Genomic DNA, 20822 nt, shown 5'->3' with positions numbered 1-20822 from the left:
CAGACGAACACACAGCCAGAGGAACTCAGATATAGACTGCCAAGGAGCACTGATGCAGGGAAATATCATATGATTATATGACATGATATGGTCCTGATAGGGAATGCTAATGCTTTGATTCGTAATATCCTGTGAGAATGTGTACTAGTTTGGATGGAGGGTATGCTCCAGTTAGTGTGTCTGTATTGATGGAAAGCCAGTGTGCTGTTGTCTATATAGCGGTCTATCTGTCTGTTTTCATTTCCCAGGCCCAGACAGTTGACATAACCCTGAGACTATAATACTGTGGGTAAACAGGCAGACAATAGGACAGCCCTTGTTCCCATACTGATCCCCCAGGACCCCCATTCTGTTTTTACTGCCTCTGTGGTTAATCCAGACGGTCACAGGCTGTGTTGACTCCTCACTGTGGGTCAGGGGGATTTCATTATGATTGAGTCTTGAGTAGATATAATGTGCATACTACAGTAATCGTCTACGTGATGGAGTCATTTGGACAGAGGAAAAGCACATTAGGCTTAAAGTTGCATCAATTTGACAAAATACTGTAACAGACCATTTCATTAACATCATGTCTCCCTCCGTCCGTCCGTCCGTCTCTCTCTCTCTCTCTCTCTCTCTCTCTCTCTCTCTCTCTCTCTCTCTCTCTCTCTCTCTCTCTCTCTCTCTCAGGTGGTGGTGCCAACGCGGGTGGGTCAGGTATATGTGTATAACACAGGGAAGTCAGAGCAGGATGAGTATGACGTCCCCCCCAGACACCTGCCTCCATCCCAGCAGTCCCAGGACATCTATGATGTTCCCCCGACCCACAGCCAATACAACCAGCAGGTGAGGAGTCAGCTAGAAACACATGATCTCTCTCCTGAGCCCTAGGACCATGCCGGATGACTCCTGGCTGTCTCCGTCCCCAGTCCACCCGGTCGTGCTGCTGATCAAGTTTCTGTTGTTTTGCCTGTGGCTACGGAACCCTGACCTGTTCACCAGACGTGCTACCTTGTCCCGGACTTGCTGTTTTCGTCTCTCTCTCAATTCAAAGGGTTTTATTTTCATGGGAAAAATATGTTTACCTCACCTGTGTTTATGTTAACACACTGCACTTCCCTGCCTTTCTAGTAAAGTATACAGTAACATATACAGTAACATACCCAGAACAAATTTTTCATCTTCCATATCATCAGCAATTGAGCCACACTAGTTGGTGTCCGATGTATGAGAGGGGCTGTGGTATTCATGTCCTCTCACTGTCCTGCCTCGCCACTTATTGTCTCCTATGTCAATGAAGTGATTTCGTCCTCTTCACAAGATTGATGGCTATTATTCCTCTCGACTGCCTTAGACACACTTCCTGACTCGATTGGTCATCTGTCTGTGAAGTGTCTCACTTCTCATTAATAATTGATGTATTAGGAATATTAAACCACTCTCACTCTCCTCCCTCCCTCTCTTCCCTCTCCTCCCTCACCCTCCCTCCCTCTCTCTGTCGCCACCTCTTCCCTCACTCTCGCTCCCTCTCTCTGTCTCTCTCTGTCCTCCCTCTCTCTGTCTCTCTCTCACTCTGTGTATGTTTAAACCCACAGCGGTTCTGTGACTCCATGTCTATTTTTAGAGAAGGTCATACATTACTAACAGGGGAAGTAGATATTTCAGTGTCTGGAGGCGTTAGAAAATGAAGGTTGTATTTTTCCACAAAGCACAGTGAGCAGCGTGTCCTGAGCTGCATGTGCTTTGGCCTGACGTGAACCCGCTTTTCTGTGTCATTCACAACACACACACACACACACACCACACAAACACACACACACACACACACACACACACACACACACACACACACACACAGACACAGACACAGACACAGACACAGCCACAGACACAGCAAAGGTCGCATGGCAGTAGAGAGGGGTAAAGAACCAGCTGGAAGGAGGAGAGAATGAGGGAAAAAGAGGAAAAGCTGTTTGACTGCGTCAGAGAGGGAGAAAAGCAGTTGGAAGACAAACTGAGAGTAGAAACAAAAATGAATAAGAGGAAGCTGAAAGGAGTAGACATACAGCCTTTTAGAGAGGCAACGTGATCCTTCAAATATAGTGCAGGGCCTGTAGGGATATCATTGCATTCAAGCTCAGATAGCAGCCCAGGTTCACTGGACAATCGATTGAGCCCTGGTTTTGGTTTTCTGCTGAGAGGAGTAACACAAACATCTATTTTTCACTCCAACCTGTCTGCTATCAGATCAGTGTACCCGCGTTGAATACCAACTCCAATCAAATTCCATCGGCTGAATTCAAGATTCTGATCAAGTGTCTTCTCAAGGTGCCCAATGGTTGGGGGGGTGGATTTGTTATTCATACTGTAGTCCCTCTTGCCTCCTCTCTCTGTCAGTCTCATCCCCCAAAGGCCTGGAGAACAGATTGTATCACACTGTTTGGTCTGAATTATAATTGCTAATCTGCTTGTTTGGGGACAGCCACATTTCAAGTGATGGGAGTGCAATTTGCTGTGTGTTATAAGTGTTTAGGAGGAGGGAGAAGTTGGCTTGTCAGTCTGCTGCTGTTTGCTGTCAGGTTGTAGAGAAACAGGAATGAAGTTGATTCTTAGATACCACATACTCTATTCCTCCTCAGGTGCAACGCTTATTGACACCCAGCCTGCAGATAATCCTTCCTCAGCATCATCAACTTTAGAGGGGGTCCTTTGTCAGACACTGGCAGCAGATTGTCAGACCCTGGCAGTAGACTGGTAGACCCTGGCAGTAGACTGTCAGACCCTGGCAGTAGATTGTCAGACCCTGGCAGCAGACTGTCAGACCCTGGCAGCAGATTGTCAGACCCTGGCAGTAGATTGTCAGACCTAGCAGTAAGATGTCAGACCTGGCAGTAGATTGTAGACGCCTGCGAGTAGTTGTCAGACCCTGGCAGTAGACCTGTTCAGACCCTGGCAGTAAGATTGTCAGACCTCTGGCAGCAGATTTGTCAGACCCTGGCAAGTGACTGTCAGACCCTGCAGCAAGGATGTCAGACCCTGGCAGTAGATTGTCAGACCCTGGCAGCAGAGACTGGTCAGACCTGGCAGTAGATTGTCAGACCTGGCAGTAGATGTCAGACCTGCAGTAGATTGTCAGACCCTGGCAGTAGACTGTCAGACCCTGGCAGTAGACTGTCAGACCTGGCAGTAGACTGTCAGACCCTGGCAGTAGATTGTCAGACCCTGGCAGTAGACTGTCAGACCCTGGCAGTAGACTGTCAGACCTGCAGTAGACTGTCAGACCCTGGCAGTAGATTGTCAGACCCTGGCAGTAGACTTCGACCCTGGCAGTAGACTGTCAGACCCTGGCAGTAGACTGTCAGACCCTGGCAGTAGACTGTAGACCTGGCAGTAGACTGTCAGACCCTGGCAGTAGACTGTCAGACCCTGGCAGTAGACTGTCAGACCCTGGCAGTAGATTGTCAGACCCTGGCAGTAGACTGTCAGACCCTGGCAGTAGACTGTCAGACCCTGGCAGTAGATTGGGTTGTGTGTTTGTGAGTGTGCGTTTGTCACACACGGAGCGTCAATCTGATGTTTATGATCAACAAAGCGCTGTTTAATACAGCCATTAACCTAAAAGATGTACCACTAAACTGCCCTCTAAAACTCATTACCAAGCTCCTTAACTTGGTGACTAACATCACCTATATAGTTCTGAAATAGTCTGTTCATCAACATCAGACCCTTCATAGGCTGGAGACAGACAGAGACAAGACTTTGGCTGCTGCATGGCGGTATGTTCCAGAAGTTTACTCACACAAGACTGACAGCAAAGTTAATTCCCTCGCTGCTGCTCCAGGCTCAAGTGCATTCTGGGATTGAATTCGACAGTGCTTTAGAAAAGAGGTTAGGCAATAGGCATCCTCTCAAACACATTCTGTATCATTGTTGCACTAAAATCTCCACATTGATTTGAATGTTGTATTTTTTGGGCATCACAAACCTTATGGTTTTCATATGTCATACAGTGGCGAATGCAGGCACAACTGACCAGTAGCACTGAGGTTTTATGAGAGCAGAGTTAGCACTGAGGTTAAGGTCTCTGCTGTATAAAATATTTTCTCCAGCTGTTTCCAACTTGGATCCTGCTCCAGTCAGTCCTGTGTGTGTCAGGGCCAGTCCCAGATGGGATGTGTATCCTCTGTGTAGGAGTGGGAGAGAGGGTCCTATCGCGTGTATCAACGCCATCACTAACCCCCTCTCAGTCTGCAGCCTTAATAATGCCTCTGTTTGTCTCCCCTTCCCTGACATTATATACCCTAACTAATGGGGAAGAGGAGAGAGGTAAAAAAGAAAGCATACAAAAAATGGTAGGAAGGTGGATGTGGATGTTTATGTAAGTGTAAATTAATACACATGTGAATTGGAAATGTGTTCTTTGCATATCCCAACTCCCCCTGAGACACCCTCAGAGTAGGGTCACGGCCAGGGTCAGCCATTATCAACGGTGACCTTCGAGCAATTAGCAGTTAGCTCATGCTCAGGCATGTGAACTACCAACCTTTCAGTTACTGGCCCAACGCGCTAACCGCTGGGCTACCTGCCGCCCTGTGTGTGTGTGTCTGTGTGCACGTCTCTTTTAATGTGTGTCTGTATATCTCTGATAGTGTGTCTGTATGTGTGCACGTCTCTTTTAATGTGTGTCTGTATATCTCTGATAGTGTGTCTGTAAATGTATCTTTATTGCTTGGGTTGTTTTATCTCACTGTGCCTCCTATCTTCCCCCCAGGTGTATGACACGCCACCCATGGTGGTGAAAGGCCCCCCCAGTGGCCAAGACATCTATGACACGCCCCCCAGTGTGGACAAGAGCCAGCTGTTCTCCCAGCAAACGGTGAGAGGCTGCTGCTGCACCAATAGGGTGTCCTCTCTGTCTGTTGTTGTAGGAGAGGAGGGATACAGTGGTAGACTCATCAATCCCAGTGTACTTTACCATCTGTCCTTGTTTGCTGGATATGTGGGGCCTTAAAGTAACCATCCCTCCTCCTTATCATGAGTCAGAATGTGTGTTTGACATCATTATGAAGTCCCATGGCAGTGAGAGTCGGTACAGTATGTGTGTTTGATGTTGCCTCTGTCTCCCTCCCAGGTGTACGACTTCCCCCCCTCCGTCAGTAAGGATGTTCCAGACGCTCCTATCAGGGAGGAGACCTATGATGTTCCCCCCCACTTTGCCAAGCTGAAGAGTCTGGAGAGCCACAGCCAGGGCTATCTGATCCCCGGGGGGCCTGAGCCCCCCATCCCTGAAGACGTGTACGACGTCCCTCCCCCTCCCCTCACCGGCAAGCGCCACCCAGACGCCCACCACGCCCCCCTGGGCCAGGAGATCTACGACATCCCTGCCAGTCTGAGAAAGGGCGGACCCCACAACCCCCAGGATGTGTACGATTTCCCACGCGAGCGGCCTGCAGGCGAGGACTCTATCTATGACGTCCCCCCACAGGTGGTGAGAGACGCGGGTGCCACAGAGGACCTGACGGTCAGCTTCAAACGACTGTCTGCCTCCAGCACGGGCAGCACCCGCAGCAACCTGTCTACCTCCTCTCTGGACATGGTGCCAGTCAGGGAGTCGGCGGTGCCCAGCCAGGCCGGCCCGGGGAAGCTGTTGATCCTAGACCTGGAGCAGGCCATGGAGCGCCTCTCCCACCTACAGCAGGAGGTGGAGGGCTCCGTCTCCCTCCTCATGTCCTTCATTAGTGGGAACTGGCGCAGCCRCACCCAGATGGAGGCCAACCTGCCAGCCATCAGGCAGGCGGTGGACAGGATGAGGGTGGCCGTCAGGGACCTGCTGGAGTTTGCACGGGGGGCTGTGGCCAACTCTGCCCAGGCCACTGACCGCACGCTGCAGGCCAAGCTGGGCAAGCAGGTGCAGAAGYTGGAGGAAGCCTTCCAGGGCCTGGTCAAGTACAGCCAGGCTCTGGATGCTGTGGGCTGGGCCCCCTCTGCTCAAATGGCACCCTTAGCAGGCAGTGGTGGGGATGACCTGGACCGGCTGGTCATGTGTGCCCGGGGCGTGCCCGACGACACTAAACAGCTGGCCTCCTTTCTCCATGGCAACGCCTCGCTGCTCTTTAAAAGGACAAACAAGCAGCAGCAGCTTCCTCTGCCCCCCGTCCCCCACACTGCTGACCTCATGGGTCAGATGACCAACAACAACATCTCAGCTTATCAGACAGGAGACGGCAGGGCCAACATCCAGTCCCGGCCCCTGCCGTCCCCGCCCAAGTTCACGGCCGAGGAGGAGACCCATGACCGGCCGTACGAGACTACAGAGGAGGGCTGGATGGAGGACTATGACTATGTGCATTTACAGGTAATACCTCCTCATACGAAAGAACAAAACAGATCATCACATATGCATTTACATCCTCAATTATCAGTGGAGAATAAGGTTTGAGTGTGTTGGTACTGTCAGTGACAGCACTGGTACTCTTATAACAGCATGGTGGTTTGGAGCAATCAGGAGCACTCTACATTAACCCATGGATTACGTTAAGCATGTCAAGCCATAGTGTCTGTCTGTGTTTAATGATAGGCTGGTACAGTATTTCAGATGAGAGAGAAGATAGAGATGACGATACACCAGTAGATTGATCAATTTCCCATACAAAGCTTCGTCATGTGGGATACACATACTCCCCCAACGCACTGCTTCAGGTGTCATCATCAGTCACCATTACTGCATGTACAGGCATGTTTCTCTACCCATCATATGTCATCGCTTTTGCTGTCCATTGCTGCTGTTGTATCCCTCATGTGCAGCAGTGTTGTTGTTATGAAAATGCAAGGAGAACAGATTATGTTAAGATTATATGATCTTGTTTAAAATACAGTTATATCTTAAATATGTTTCAGTGCTATATGTGTGTTTGGCACACTAACATACAAATCTCGATGTCATGTGTCACTTTCTCTCAGTGCAGTGGCAGAGCTGCAGTCTGGTCTGGTGTGATATGAGCTCATACTGCCCTCTGCCGATTAGGAGAATTATCACACGTGGTGTCAGACATTATTTTATATGGGTGATCCTCCCTTGAGCCAGTTGAATTAAAATTCCATCCCAGCATTGTCTTAGTGTGTTTGTGTCTATGTGCTTGGAGCAGTAAATACGATACATTTTCTTTCTGTCGTTTGATTTCCAGGGTAAGGAAGAGTTTGAGAAGAATCAGAGGCAATTATTAGAGAAAGGGACCAGAAACAACAAAACCACACTGGAACGGCAGCAGGTGAGGACCTGTGGGTCTGTCAGTGAGAGTGGATGTGTATCTGAGGGATTAATAAGGGAGTGTATGAATGAACATTGTGTGCGACTGTGCTGTTCCATTGGTGTCTTAGTGGTTGAGGGTTCAGTCAGTTCATAGGGGATGTTTTACAGATCAGGCAGGTATTTATTTACTCTCTTTGTGTTCCCATCTACTGCAGCTGAAACAGTTTGAGCGACTGGAGCAGGAAGTCAGCCAGCCAATCAACAATGACATCTCAGGCTGGACCCCGCCTCCCCACTATCCGGCGGCCCAGCGGAGCAAGCTGAGCATGGGCGACCGGCAGCTGCTGCTCTTCTACTCGGAGCAGTGTGAGGCCAACGTCACCACCCTCACCAACGCCATCGACGCCTTCTACTCCTCCATCAACAACAACCAGCCGCCCAAGATCTTCGTGGCTCACAGCAAGTTTGTCATCCTCAGCGCACACAAGCTGGTGTTCATCGGGGACACGCTCTCTCGGCAGGCCAAGTCCCCAGAGGTGCGGGCYCATGTGGCKCAGCACAGTAARYCMCTGTGTGACAAACTCAAGGACATRGTGGTGAGCACCAAGACTGCAGCGCTGCAGTACCCGTCCCCCGGTGCGGCGCGAGACATGACGGAGAGGGTGCGGGAGCTGGCCGGCTGCACACAGCAGTTCCGCATGGCTCTGGGCCAGCTGGTGGCCATGTGAACCTCCGGTCCTGAGACACTGACATGGGGAGTCCACACTGGGACACACAGCACCCACACACCCAGTGTGCCACTATCACAGACACATGGACCCTTCATCCTCCTCTTGTGCTTTTTATTTTTTAAAAGGACAACTATCTGACTGGGCTGGGCCATAGGTTGTAAATGAACCATTGTAAATATTTAAGTTACTATTAGCCAGAAAGAAAATGTACTTCCACTATATATGTTTTTGAGACCTTCTGGAAAAACTCAACATGATGTAGTTTTTAGGCAATGTCCATTATTATTATTATTGCTATACTGTAATTATTGCCCTGATTATTATAATTGTTATCATTATTGTTATAATTCGTTAAGGATGTTTACATTTCAAACAAAATGTATGTAGTACTTAATGCTGTTTTTCATCCTAGATTATCAATAATGGTGGATTTTGTAAAAGTCATGTACTTAGGTGAGGTGGAGGATATGTTGACAGAAAATGAATAGCTTTCCTTAGAGCTGTCAAAGGAGGCTGGGCATTGTGTTGTGAGTGCAAGGCATTCTGGGTAGGACCTGGGAGGGAGAGGTTTCCCTGACAGACAGTTAATAACGTTCTCACTGCTGTCATGGGACAGGTTTCATTTGAGTAGCTCTACATGCTAATTAAAATGTCCCAATTAGAATACTGTATTTTAGTACCATCTCTTCCTTTGAGATTGAAGGAAGAATGAAAATAATTTTATGGTCAGCATTTCTACTTCCCTTGTTCTTCAAAAGCACAAAGCTTTATCCGTCTGTCTGCTGCCACTAGAGAGCTAGTATTCACCACACTCTCCCAGACTCTCCTAGGCCTGCATGCTCTGTGGTCTATAGGGTTGGTTTGGACTCGTGTGACTCTGTTCCAGAAGTCTGTTCTAGAAGTCTCCTGTGCTCCATACCAGGCTCTCTGCTCAGCTCCCAGAGGTGGAACTCTGCCTCTCCTCCCCCTAGCACTTCCTGGACAGCACCGCTGCACCCTGCAGGCCAGGGGAACCTGTAATGGTTAGGTGTACTGTTTGTGAGGATATAATTGGTGTGAAAAGTGCATTTGTTTTCATTAGCATGCACTCAACCCCCTTGTAAATTGATGAGCATATTAAGGAGTGGTTGTTTATGAGCTCCACCTCTGCTTTTTACCAAATGGATGTGTACACACACACACACACACACACACACACACACACACACACACACACACACACACACACACACACACACACACACACACACACACACACACACACACACACACACACACACACACACACACACACACACACACACACACACACACACACACACACACACACACACACACACACACACACACACACACACACACACACACACGTAAGATATTGACGGTAATATCTGTTAGCCTAACATTAACCATTCAAATCACATTGCTGCAGCTGTATCATATCCCACTTCAATAGCTGTACCAGAGGGATGTGAGTTAGCTTGGCCAGGGGGTGTGTTTTACTATTTCTTCAGTCCTGGAGAAATCTCCAAACAAAGCAGAGGAATCTGCTAACACTCTAGTTTCCATTGACCTGTTGTATTCTAAGTATCAGATTATGTCAGAGGGCGTAGTTCAATGCAACATATTGTACTATAAAGCACTGCAACATGTTGTTGTGGATATAGTTGAAACCCCTGTGAAGTAAAAATAATACATTGAAAACTAAGCTGACTGGTAATGTTATTCTGGTCTCAAATCTGTGTTTTAAGATTTGAAATATATATGTTAAGAACATACTTCTGCTGTACATTGCATAACTGGAAAATACGGTGCTTCGGAAGTATTCAGGCCCCTTGACTTTTTGTTACGTTACAGCCTTATTCTAAAATTGATTCAATAGTTTTTTTTTCTTCTGATCAATCTACACACAATACCCCATAATGACAAAGCAAAAACAGGTTTTTAGAAATCTTTCCAAATTTATAACAAATAAAAAAAATGATATGACATTTACATAAGTATTCAGACCCTTTACTCAGTACATTGTTGAAGCACCTTTGGAAGCGATTACAGCCTCGAGTCCTCTTGGGTATGATGCTACAAGTTTGGCACACCTGTATTTGGGGAGATTCTCCCATTCTTCTCTGCAGATCCTCTTAAGCTCTGTCAGGTTGGATGGGGAGTATTGATGCACAGCTATTTTCAGATCTCTCCAGAGATGTTCGAACGGGTTCAAGTCTGGCCTCTGGCTGGGCCACTCAAGGACATTCAGAGACTTGTCCCAAAGCCACTCCTGCTTTGTCTTGGCTGTGTGTTTACGGTCATTGTCCTGTTGGAAGGTGAACCTTCGCTCCAGTCTCAGGTCCTGAGCACTCTGGAGCAGGTTTCCAAACTTCTTCCATTTAAGAATGATGGAGGCCACTGTGTTCTTGGGGACCTTCAAAGCTGCAGATATTTTTTGGTACCCTTCCCCAGATCTGTGCCTCGACACAATCATGTCTCAGAGCTCTATGGACAATTCCTTCAACCTCATGACTTGGTTTTTGCTCTGACATGCATTGTCAACCGTGGGATCTTATACAGACAGGTGTGTGCCCTTCCAAATCATGTCCAATCAAGTTGTGGAAACGTCTCAAGGATGATCAATGGAAACAGGATGCACCTGAGCTAAATTTCTAGTCTCATAGCAAAGGGTCTGTAAGGTGTTTTAGGTTTGTCATTATGGGGTATTGTGTGTAGATTGATAAGGGGGGGGTTCATACATTTTAGAATAACGCTGTAACATAACAAAATGTGGAAAAAGTCAAGGGGTCTGAATACTATCTGAATGTACTGTATGTACTTCACTCATTTTCAGTCACCCTTTCGATGGTGTTACAGACCTTTATTTTTTGGAGTGACTTCAGCTTTCGGACAAGTAAAAGATCAGTCCTGCTTGCTTACTAATAAAAACACTAAAATACCATATTACAAAGTAATGAAAATGTAACAAAATGCATACACACATTTATTCTGCCAAATAACCTGCAGTTTTTGTTAGTTATTTAGTAAACTCATAAATCAAGTGCTCAATATACCCACAGTGGAGGCTCCTCAAAAGAAAGGGGAGGACCATCTTCCTCAGTGAATTTCATACAAATGAAGTGAAACATTCAAGATGAACCTTTTTAGATAAAACTAAATATATTCACATCATCAAATAATTTAATAAAACACACTTTTTTGCAATGAAGGTCTACAGTAGCCTCGACATCACTCTGTATGGTAGCATCACGGTGTAGCTGGAGGACAGCTAGTTTCCATCCACCTCCGGGTACATTGACTTCAATACAAAACCTAGGAGGCTTGTGGTTCTCACCCCCTTCCATAGACTTACACAGTAATTATGACGACTTGAGGAGGACGTCCTCCAACCTCTTGCAGCATGAACTGACATGTTGTCCACCCAATCAAAGGATCAGAGAATGAATCGAGTACTGAAAGCATAAGCTACAGCTAGCTAAGACTGCAGTGCATAAAATGTGGTGAGTAGTTGACTCAAAGAGAGAGAAAGACAATAGTTGAACAGTTTTGAACTAATTCAAAAGTGAAGGAGAAGCAAGAGAGAGAGCTAACTATATTACGTTGTATTTTCTTCCAATTTCACTTTAGCGAATGCAGCTAGCTATTTTAGCCTACTCAAACACCCAGCTCAAACAGAGAAAGATGCTATGTTAGCTAGCTGGCTGGAACTCTTCCAAGTCAAGGTAAGCTTTTGGTTTTATTAATTTATTGCCACCAGCGCTGCCGGTGTAACTGCTAAACTGCTTGCTGACTACACTGTACTGCATGATTGTAGCGGGTTTACAATCACGTTAGTTCTAGTAGCTATGTTGACTATGACATTCGCTAATATTGTGACAACAATGTAGGCTGTGTGTAGAGGTTAGCGGTTATGATTTGATTTATGGTTTGGCATGAAGGGAAAACCGAGTGCGTAGATGCGAGAAGGAATTATACAAGGAGCAAAGTGATCATGCTGTTTGTATGTGGCTGCTATGAAAGTGAACTGTGTTTGAGTTTGATCAGTGGTGTATTCAGTCCGCCAATTCTGTTAAAACGTTTCTTAAACGGAACGAAACGGGGATAAACATACACTACATGACCAAAAGTATGTGGACACCTGCTCGTCGTACATCTTATTCCAAAATCATGGGCATTATATGGAGTTGGTCCCCCTTCGCTGCTATAACAGCCTCCACTATTCTGGGAAGGCTTACCACTAGATCTTGGAACATTGCTGAGGGGACTTGCTTCCATACAGCTACAAGAGCATTAGTGAGGTCAGGCACTGATGTTGGGRGATTAGGCCTGGCTCGCAGTCGGTGTTCCAATTAATCCGAAAGGTGTTCGATGGGGTTGAGGTCAAGGCACTGTGTAGGCCAGTCAAGCTCTTCCACACCAATCTCGACAAACCATTTCTGTATGGGCCTCGCTTTGTGCATGGCGGCATTGTCATGCTGAAACAGGAACTTCCTCAAACTGTTGTTGGAAGCACAGAATCGTTGAGAAAGATTTCCTTTCACTGGAACTAAGGGGCCTAGCCCGAACAATAAAATACAGCCCCAGACCGTTATTCCTCCTCCACCAAACTTTATAGTTGGCACTATGCATTGAGGCAGGTAGCGTTCTCCTGGCATCCACCAAACCCAGATTCGTCTGTCAGACTGCCAGATGGTGAAACGTGATTCATCACTCCAGAGAACACGTTTTCACTGCTCCAGAGTCCAATGGCGGCGAGCTTTACACCACTCCAGTTGACACTTGGCATTGCACATGGTGATCTTAGGCTTGGGTGCGGCTGCTCGGCCATGGAAACCCATTTCATGACGCTCCCGACGAACAGTTTTTGTGCTGATGTTGCTTCCAGAAGCTGTTTGGAACTCAGTAGTGAGTGTTGCAACCGAGGACAGACGATTTTTATGCGCTACGAGCTTCACCACTTGGCGGTCACGTTCTGTTAGCTTGTGTGGTCTACCACGTCGGGGCTGAGCCCTCGTTGCTCCTAAACGTTTCCACTTCACAAGCAGCACTTACAGTTGACCGGGGCAGCTCTAGCAGAGCAGACATTTGATGACCTGACTTGTTGGAAAGGTGGAAACCTATGACGGTGCCACGTTGAAAGTCACTGAGCTAATTCAGTAGCCTTTCTACTGCCAATGTTTGTCTATGGAGATTGCATGGCGGTGTGCTCAATTTTATACACCTGTCAGCAACGGGTGTGGCTGAAATAYCCAAATCCACTAATTTGAAGGGGTGTCCACATACTTTTGTATATATAGTGTACCTGAACTTGTCCAATAGAAACTCTCGTTGGACTAATGATTACGCTCAAATTAGCTACATGCAGGCAAGAGTGTGCAAGGCGGTATTGAATGCGTCCCTGTCTCACTTTGATTACTCCAATTTCTCTCTCGACCCGTGCGCCGATGCTGTAAACTTTCAGCCATAGGCTAGGTTGTAGCAACCTCATGATGGGTATAGGGAAAATTCAGGTATCATGTAGTAGCCTAAACCTATCGATGTTACATTGGAAATTCATTGCAAAACCCACAATGTATCCTTACATACTTCTAATCAAAAGATAATTATGTGTTAGTAATAAAAACATGAATTTATAAACATATTGCAAAGTGATAAATGTAATAACACAAAAACCAAACACCACATTTATTCTGCCAAAGAACCTGTCTGATCATCACTTGCCTGATTACACCACACCACTGTGTTGGCACCGCACGAAGCTACTGCAGTGCTCACACTAATCTGATGAGTTGAATTGGAACGGAGATCTGAAGTTGCATTTGTGGAGTTGGTTTCCCTGTCTTGATTATGCTTTGCTTTGATTCTGTGTCTTGATTCTGCTTTGAGGCATACAAGAAGGGGTTCAAACAGCTGATGATGAAGGTCAACGTCTTGACAGCATCCCCAACAATCCTCCTAAAGGATTTCATGTTGTCGTAGGCCCCCGGATCAGATGTTTTGATTAAAGTAGTTGCGATATCTAAAACATTGATATTTACAGGCATCCAGAATATGAACGTCACTAAGATGCAGGTCACTAGCTTGGTCATTCTCCGACGCTGTGAGACAGCCTTTTGATGCTTAAGTAATTATCTTCTGTGACCACCTCCACTGGCTCGGACTTATTGATTTGTTTGCTAACCTTCTTCTGGAGACAAAAGTAAGAAGTGGCCAGGATGGAGAAAGGGATGAAAAACCCCAAAATAGTCTCCATCAGAAGAACTGCCACTTTCTCCCAGTCCGAACTTGTACTCCTTTGGCACCTCAGCCGTCCCCTCTTGGGCTCGACTGAAGATGGTGGGGGAGGCGAGGACACACACCAGTACCCAGAGGCCCACCAACATCTTATTATGACACATGCGACMAGGACAAGGCAGAAACCCACTGCCAGACTCGTGGTGGCATAAGGCAGGGGAAGGGACTTTTTTTTCAACATTAATGAGTTAAGGAAATTCATTGCAAAAACCACAATGTAGCCTTACATACTTCTAATCATAAGATGTGTAAGTAATAACACCAATTTATAACACAAAAATCAAAACACCACATTTATTCTGCCAAAGAACCTGTCTGATCATCACTTGCACCGCACAAAGCTACTGCAGTGCTCACACTAATCTGATGAGTTGAACTGGAACGGAGATCTGAAGTTGCATTTGTGGAGTTGGGTTGACTGATTCCTTGTCTTGATTATGCTTTGCCTTGATTCTGTGTCTTGATGGTATCATGGCGATGGAAAAGATGGCTGACGTTTTAAGTGCTCCTAACCAACTATTTTATTTCTCTTCGTTTTTTTTGCGTTGTTTGTAAAAKATAAAAAAAATAAAAACGTATTCTGTACATAAGAGACGGTAGCAGCAACATTATGACCGAAAATAACTTCTGGACATCAGAACAGAGATTACTCACCACAAACTGGCAGAAGCTTTTTTTCCCATTAACGAGTCTGACGAGCCCGACGTGAAGGACATACTGCTTTCCCGGGAACAGGCCCAAATCCCTGTCATTTGCGTGAAGATAAGAAAAAGAGGACGGAGGTAGGACTGCCTTCTGAGAATTCGTAAGCGATCAAATAAACCCCCACTGCCTTCCTTCTGTTCTACTAGCGAACATGCAATCATTGGGAAAAAAATCTACGAGGAAGATTAAACTACCAACGGGACATTAAAAACGAATATCTTATTCTTCACGTAGTCGTGGCTGAACGACAACATTATCAACATACAGCTGGGCTGGATATACGCTGTATCGGCAGGATAGAACAGTGGCGTCTGTTAAGACAAAGGGGGCGGACTATGTATATTTGTAAACAACAGCGGGTGCACGATAAGGAAGTCTCAAGGTTTTGCTCGCCTGAGGTAGAGTATCTCATGATAAGCTGTAGACCACACTATTTACCAAGAGAGTTTTCATCTATATTCTTTGTAGCTGACTTTTAACCACCACAAACCAATGCTGGCACTAAGACCYCACTCAATGAGCTTTATTCCACCATAAGCGAACAGGAAACGCTCATCCAAAGGCACCGCTCCTAGTGGCCGGGGACTTTAATGCAGGGAAACTTAAATCCGTTTCACCAAATGTCTATCAGCATGTTAAATGCGTTCTATAATTACAATATTAGTTTGTGGTTCTTACATCTGCAAACAGCTAGTTTGTATTTTCTTTGCAAGTTTAGCTAAATCGTGTTAGCCACTAATACTAATCACTAGTTAGCTGGCTAGCTAACTAGCTAATAAAAGTACTGAGTCAGAGCAAACGTAGCTAGCTAATACAACTTGATACCAGTACTGGTGGAGGCTTAAATCAGCATGTTGTGCAACAGTATCTTCTAACTCAAACAGGAATAGGCGAAGCATAACTATGTTGGATATATGAATAAAGATTTAACGTAGCCAAAGATTATGGGGTCCTCTAGGAAACACTGAAAATCACTTTGGTTCCTACCCTGTCACAATAACTCGTCCATGGCATTTTCATTCGTTGTCATGTCAAACACTGTATTCAAAGTGCCCACTATTATTATAACAAACATTCTATTTCCATGATTCCAAAAGTTCACAAAAGTGTTTTGATCTAAATTGCAATTGCAACATTTGGTAAAAAATAAAGCCTAGTATTTTTGCCCATATCGTGGCAGTGTGGATCTGATTTCAAATGACTGCAGGAAATGCAGAAATTGATGGAAATGCAGGAAATTATTTTTGGTTGAATTGAACAGTATAAAACAATCCGAATGGAGAAATAATTTAGAATATATATGTGTTGCCACCCTAGGGTCACGTCACAAATTTGAAAAATACCATACATACACACATATATATACAGTGGGGCAAAAAAAGTATTTAGTCAGCCACCAATTGTGCAAGTTCTCCCACTTAAAAAGATGAGAGAGGCCTGTAATTTTCATCATAGGTACACTTCAACTATGACAGACAAAATGAGAAAAAAAATATCCAGAAAATCACATTGTAGGATTTTTAATGAATTTATTTGCAAATTACGGTGGAAAATAAGTATTTGGTCAACAACAAAAGTTTCTCAATACTTTGTTATATACCCTTTGTTGGCAATGACAGAGGTCAAATGTTTCTGTAAGTCTTCACAACACTGTTGCTGGTATTTTGCCCATTCCTCCATGCAGATCTCCTCTAGAGCATGATGTTTTGGGCTGTTGCTGGGCAACACGAGCTTTCAACTCCTCCAAAGATTCTATGGGGTTGAGATCTGGAGACTGGCTAGGCCCCTCCAGGACCTTGAAATGCTTCTTACTAAGCCACTCCTTCGTGCCCTGCTGTGTGTTTCGGGGCGTTGTCAAGCTGGAAGAACCAGCCACGACCCATCTTCAATGCTCTTACTGAGGGAAGGAGGTTGTTGGCCAAGATCTCGCGATACATGGCCCCATCCATCCTCCCCTCAATACGGTGCAGTCGTCCTGTCCCCTTTGCAGAAAAGCATCCCCAAAGAATGATGTTTCCACCTCCATTGTCTCACGGTTGGGATGTGTTCTTGGGGTTGACTCATCCTTCTTCTTCCTCCAAACACGGCGAGTGGAGTTTAGACCAAAAAGCTCTATTTATTTTGTCTCATCAGACCACATGACCTTCTCCCATTCCTCCTCTGGATCATCCAGATGGTCATTGGCAGACGGGCCTGACATGCGCTGGCTTGAGCAGGGGACCTTGCGTGCGCTGCAGGATTTTAATCCATGACGGCGTAGTGTGTTACTAATGGTTTTCTTGAGACTGTGGTCCCAGCTCTCTTCAGGTCATTGACCAGGTCCTGCCGTGTAGTTCTGGGCTGATCCCTCACCTTCCTCATGATCATTGATGCCCCACGAGGTGAGATCTTGCATGGAGCCCCAGACCGAGGGTGATTGACCGTCATCTTGAACTTCTTCCATTTCCTAATAATTGCACCAACAGTTGTTGCTTTCTCACCAAGCTGCTTGCCTATTGTCCTGTAGCCCATCCCAACCTTGTGCAGGTCTACAATTTTATCACTGATGTCCTTACACAGCTCTCTGGTCTTGGCCATTGTGGAGAGTTGGAGTCTGTTTGATTGAGTGTGTGGACAGGTGTCTTTTATACAGGTAACAAGGTCAAACAGGTGCAGTTAATACAGGTAATGAGTGGAGAACAGGAGGGCTTCTTAAAGAAAAACTAACAGGTCTGTGAGAGCCGGAATTCTTACTGGTTGGTAGATGATCAAATACTTATGTCATCAATAAAATGCAAATTAATTACTTAAAATCATACAATGTGATTTTCTGGATTTTTATTTTAGATTCCGTCTCTCACAGTTAAGTGTACCTATGATAAAAAATTACAGACCTCTACATGCTTTTTAAGTAGAAAACCTGCAAAATCAGCATGTATCAAATACTTGTTCTCCCCACTGTATATATATATATTTCTTTTTTGGGGGGGCGGGGCGGCGCATTATCGCCCAGCTCTGGCCGCCCCCAGGTGGTAAGGGTAGGTAACAACACATCCACCATGCTGATCTTCAACACAGGGGCCCCTAAATGGTGTATGCTCAGTCCCCTCCTGCACTCCCTGTTCACTCATGACTGCACGGCCAGGCACAACTGCAACAACATCATTAAGTTTGCCGATGACACAACAGTGGTAGGCCTGATCACCGATAACGACGAGACAGCCTATAGGAAGGTCGTCAAGAGACCTGGCCGTGTGGTGCCAGGACAACAACCTGTCCCTCAACTTTTGGATATTAGAGCGACGGTAACTCACAAGCATTACAACTTTCCCGAATCGGATCCTTTGTTCGCACCCCCCAGGGCAATTTAACTTATTCCAGAGGCTGCTCCAAAACACCGCCGCCGGAGAAGAGGTATTCAGAGTGGACTTCTAGTCCGACTCAGGAGGCGTGCACACTCTCCACCGCTTCGGAGTATATTACTCGCTAATGTTTAGTCTCTGGATAATAAAGTAAATGAGCTCAGGGCGAGGATCTCCTTCGAGAGAACCATTAGGGATTGTAACATACTGTTTCACGGAAACATGGCTCTCTCGGGATATACTATCCCCCTCCATTCAGCCATCTGGGTTCTCAATACATCGCCTAGACAGGAATAAATACTTCTCCGGGAAGAAGAAAGGCAGGGGTGTATGTTTCATGATTAACCACTCATGGTGTGATTGTGATAACATACAGAAACTCAAGTCCTTTTGTTCACCCAACCTAGAATACCTCAATCAAATGCCGACCGTATTACATCCAAAGAGAATTCTCTTTGGTTATAGTCACAGTCATGTATATTCCCCCTCAAGCCCATACCACGATGGCACTCAAAGAACTACACTGGACTTTATGGAAACTGGAAACCACATATCCTGAGGCTGCATTTATTGTAGCTYAGGATTTTTACAAAGCAAATTTGAGGAAAAGACTACCTTAGTTCTACCAACACATTGACTATAGTACTCACACTTGTAAAACATTGGACCACTGCTATTCAACTTTTCAAAATGCCTACAAGGCCCTCCCTCGCCCTCCCTTCAGCAAATCTACTGAAGACTCCATTTTGTTCCTCCCTTCCTATAGGCAGAAACTCAAACAGGAAGTACCCGCGCTAGGGTCTTTTCAACACTGGTCTGACCAATCGGAATCCATGCTTCAAGATTGTTTTGATCACGCGGATTGGAATATGTTCCGGGTAGCCTCAGAATAACATTGATGAATACACAGACACAGTGACTGAGGTCATCAGGATGTGTATAGGAGATGTATCCACTATGACAACTATAACCTACCCAAACCAGAAACTGTAAACATATGGCAGCATTCACACAAAACTGAAAGTGTGAACCACCGCATTTAACCATGGCAAAGTGACGGAATATGGCCGAACACAAAGTGTAGTTACTCCCTCTGTAAGGCAATCAAACAGGCAAAACGTCAGTACAGAGACAAAGTGGAGTCGCAATTCAACGGCTCAGACACGAGACGTATGTGGCAGGGTCTACAGACAACAAAGGGAAAACCAGCCACGTCGCGGACACTGACGTCGTGCTTCCGGACAAGCAAAACACCTTCTTCGCCCGCTTTGAGGATAACACAGTGCCACCAACATGGCCCGCTACCAAGGACTGTGGGCTCTCCTCCTCCYTAGCCGATGTAAGACATTTAAGCTTATTAACCCTCACAAGGCTACCGACCCAGACGGTATCACTAGCCACGTCCTCAGAGCATTCGCAGACCAGCTGGCTGGAGTGATTACGGACATTTTCAATCTCTCCCTATCCCATTCTGCTGTCCCCACTTGCATCAAGATGGCCAGCATTGTTCCTGTACCCAAGAAAGCAAAGGTAACTGAACAAAATGACTATCACCCCATAGCACTCACTTCTGTCATCATGAAGTTCTTTGAGAAGCTAGTTAAGGATCATATCACCTCTACCTTACCCGACACCCTAGACCCACTTCAATTCGCTTACCGCCCCAATAGATCCACAGATGATGCAATCACCATCGCACTGCACACTGCCCTATCCTATCTGGACTAGAGGAATACCATTGTAAGTTTGCTCATCATTAAGCTCGGACCCTGGGTCTGAACCCCACCCTGTGAAACTGTGTCCTGGACTTCCTGACAGGCTGCCTCCAAGTGGTGAAGGTAGGAAACACCTCCACTTCACTGATCCTCAACACAGGGGGCCCACAAGGGTACATGCTCAGCCTGCTCCTGTATTCCATGTTCACCCATGACTGTGTGGCCACGCACGCCTCCAACTCAATCATCAAGTTTACAGACGACAACAGTAGTAGGCCTGAGTACCAACAATGACGAGACAGCCTATAGAGAGGTGAGGACACTGGGAGAGTGATACCAGGAAAATAACCGCTCACTCAACGTCAACAAAAGGAGCTGATCGTGGTTTTCAGGAAACAGCACGCCCCTATCCACATCGACGGGACAGCAGTGGAGAAGGTGAAAAGCTTCACGTTCCTCTGCGTACACATCACTGACGATCTGAAATGGTCCACCCACACAGACAGTGTGGTGAAAGCGGCGCAACAGCGCCTCTTCAACTTCAGGCTGAAGAAATTTGGCTTGGCCCCTAAAACCCTCAGACTTTTGGGCTGTATCACCGCCTGGTACGGCAACTGCACCGCCCGCAACCGCAGGGCTTTCCAGAGGGTGGTGCGTTCTGCACAACGCATCACCAATGGCAAACTACCGGCCCTCCAGGACACCTACTGCACCCGATGTCATAGGAAGGCCAAAAAGATCATCAAGGACATCAACCACCCGAGCCACTGCCTGTTCACCCCGCTATCATCCAGAAGGC

At 46.2% G+C, this 20822-nt stretch overlaps 1 protein-coding gene across 3 annotated transcripts in view; it reads left to right on the top strand.

Annotated features, from left to right (window-relative positions):
- The window catches only part of bcar1 (BCAR1 scaffold protein, Cas family member), a 116591-nt gene extending 107368 nt beyond the window's left edge, over positions 1 to 9223 (top strand). For all 3 annotated transcript variants that reach the window (XM_023971222.2, XM_070435187.1, XM_070435188.1), the window contains 5 exons: positions 673 to 828; positions 4754 to 4858; positions 5114 to 6337; positions 7167 to 7250; positions 7447 to 9223. In XM_023971222.2, coding sequence (XP_023826990.1) covers positions 673 to 828; positions 4754 to 4858; positions 5114 to 6337; positions 7167 to 7250; positions 7447 to 7959 — 2082 coding nt within the window. In that variant the 3' untranslated portion in view covers positions 7960 to 9223. The remainder of the gene's footprint in view (positions 1 to 672; positions 829 to 4753; positions 4859 to 5113; positions 6338 to 7166; positions 7251 to 7446) is intronic.
- Positions 9224 to 20822: the final 11599 nt, after the last annotated feature.

The sequence above is a fragment of the Salvelinus sp. IW2-2015 genome, linkage group LG26 (genome assembly GCF_002910315.2).
Source record: "Salvelinus sp. IW2-2015 linkage group LG26, ASM291031v2, whole genome shotgun sequence".
Classification (NCBI taxonomy): domain Eukaryota; kingdom Metazoa; phylum Chordata; class Actinopteri; order Salmoniformes; family Salmonidae; genus Salvelinus; species Salvelinus sp. IW2-2015.
The sequence above is the reverse complement of the archived record's forward strand: the minus strand, read 5'-3'. Positions and strand labels throughout refer to the sequence as shown.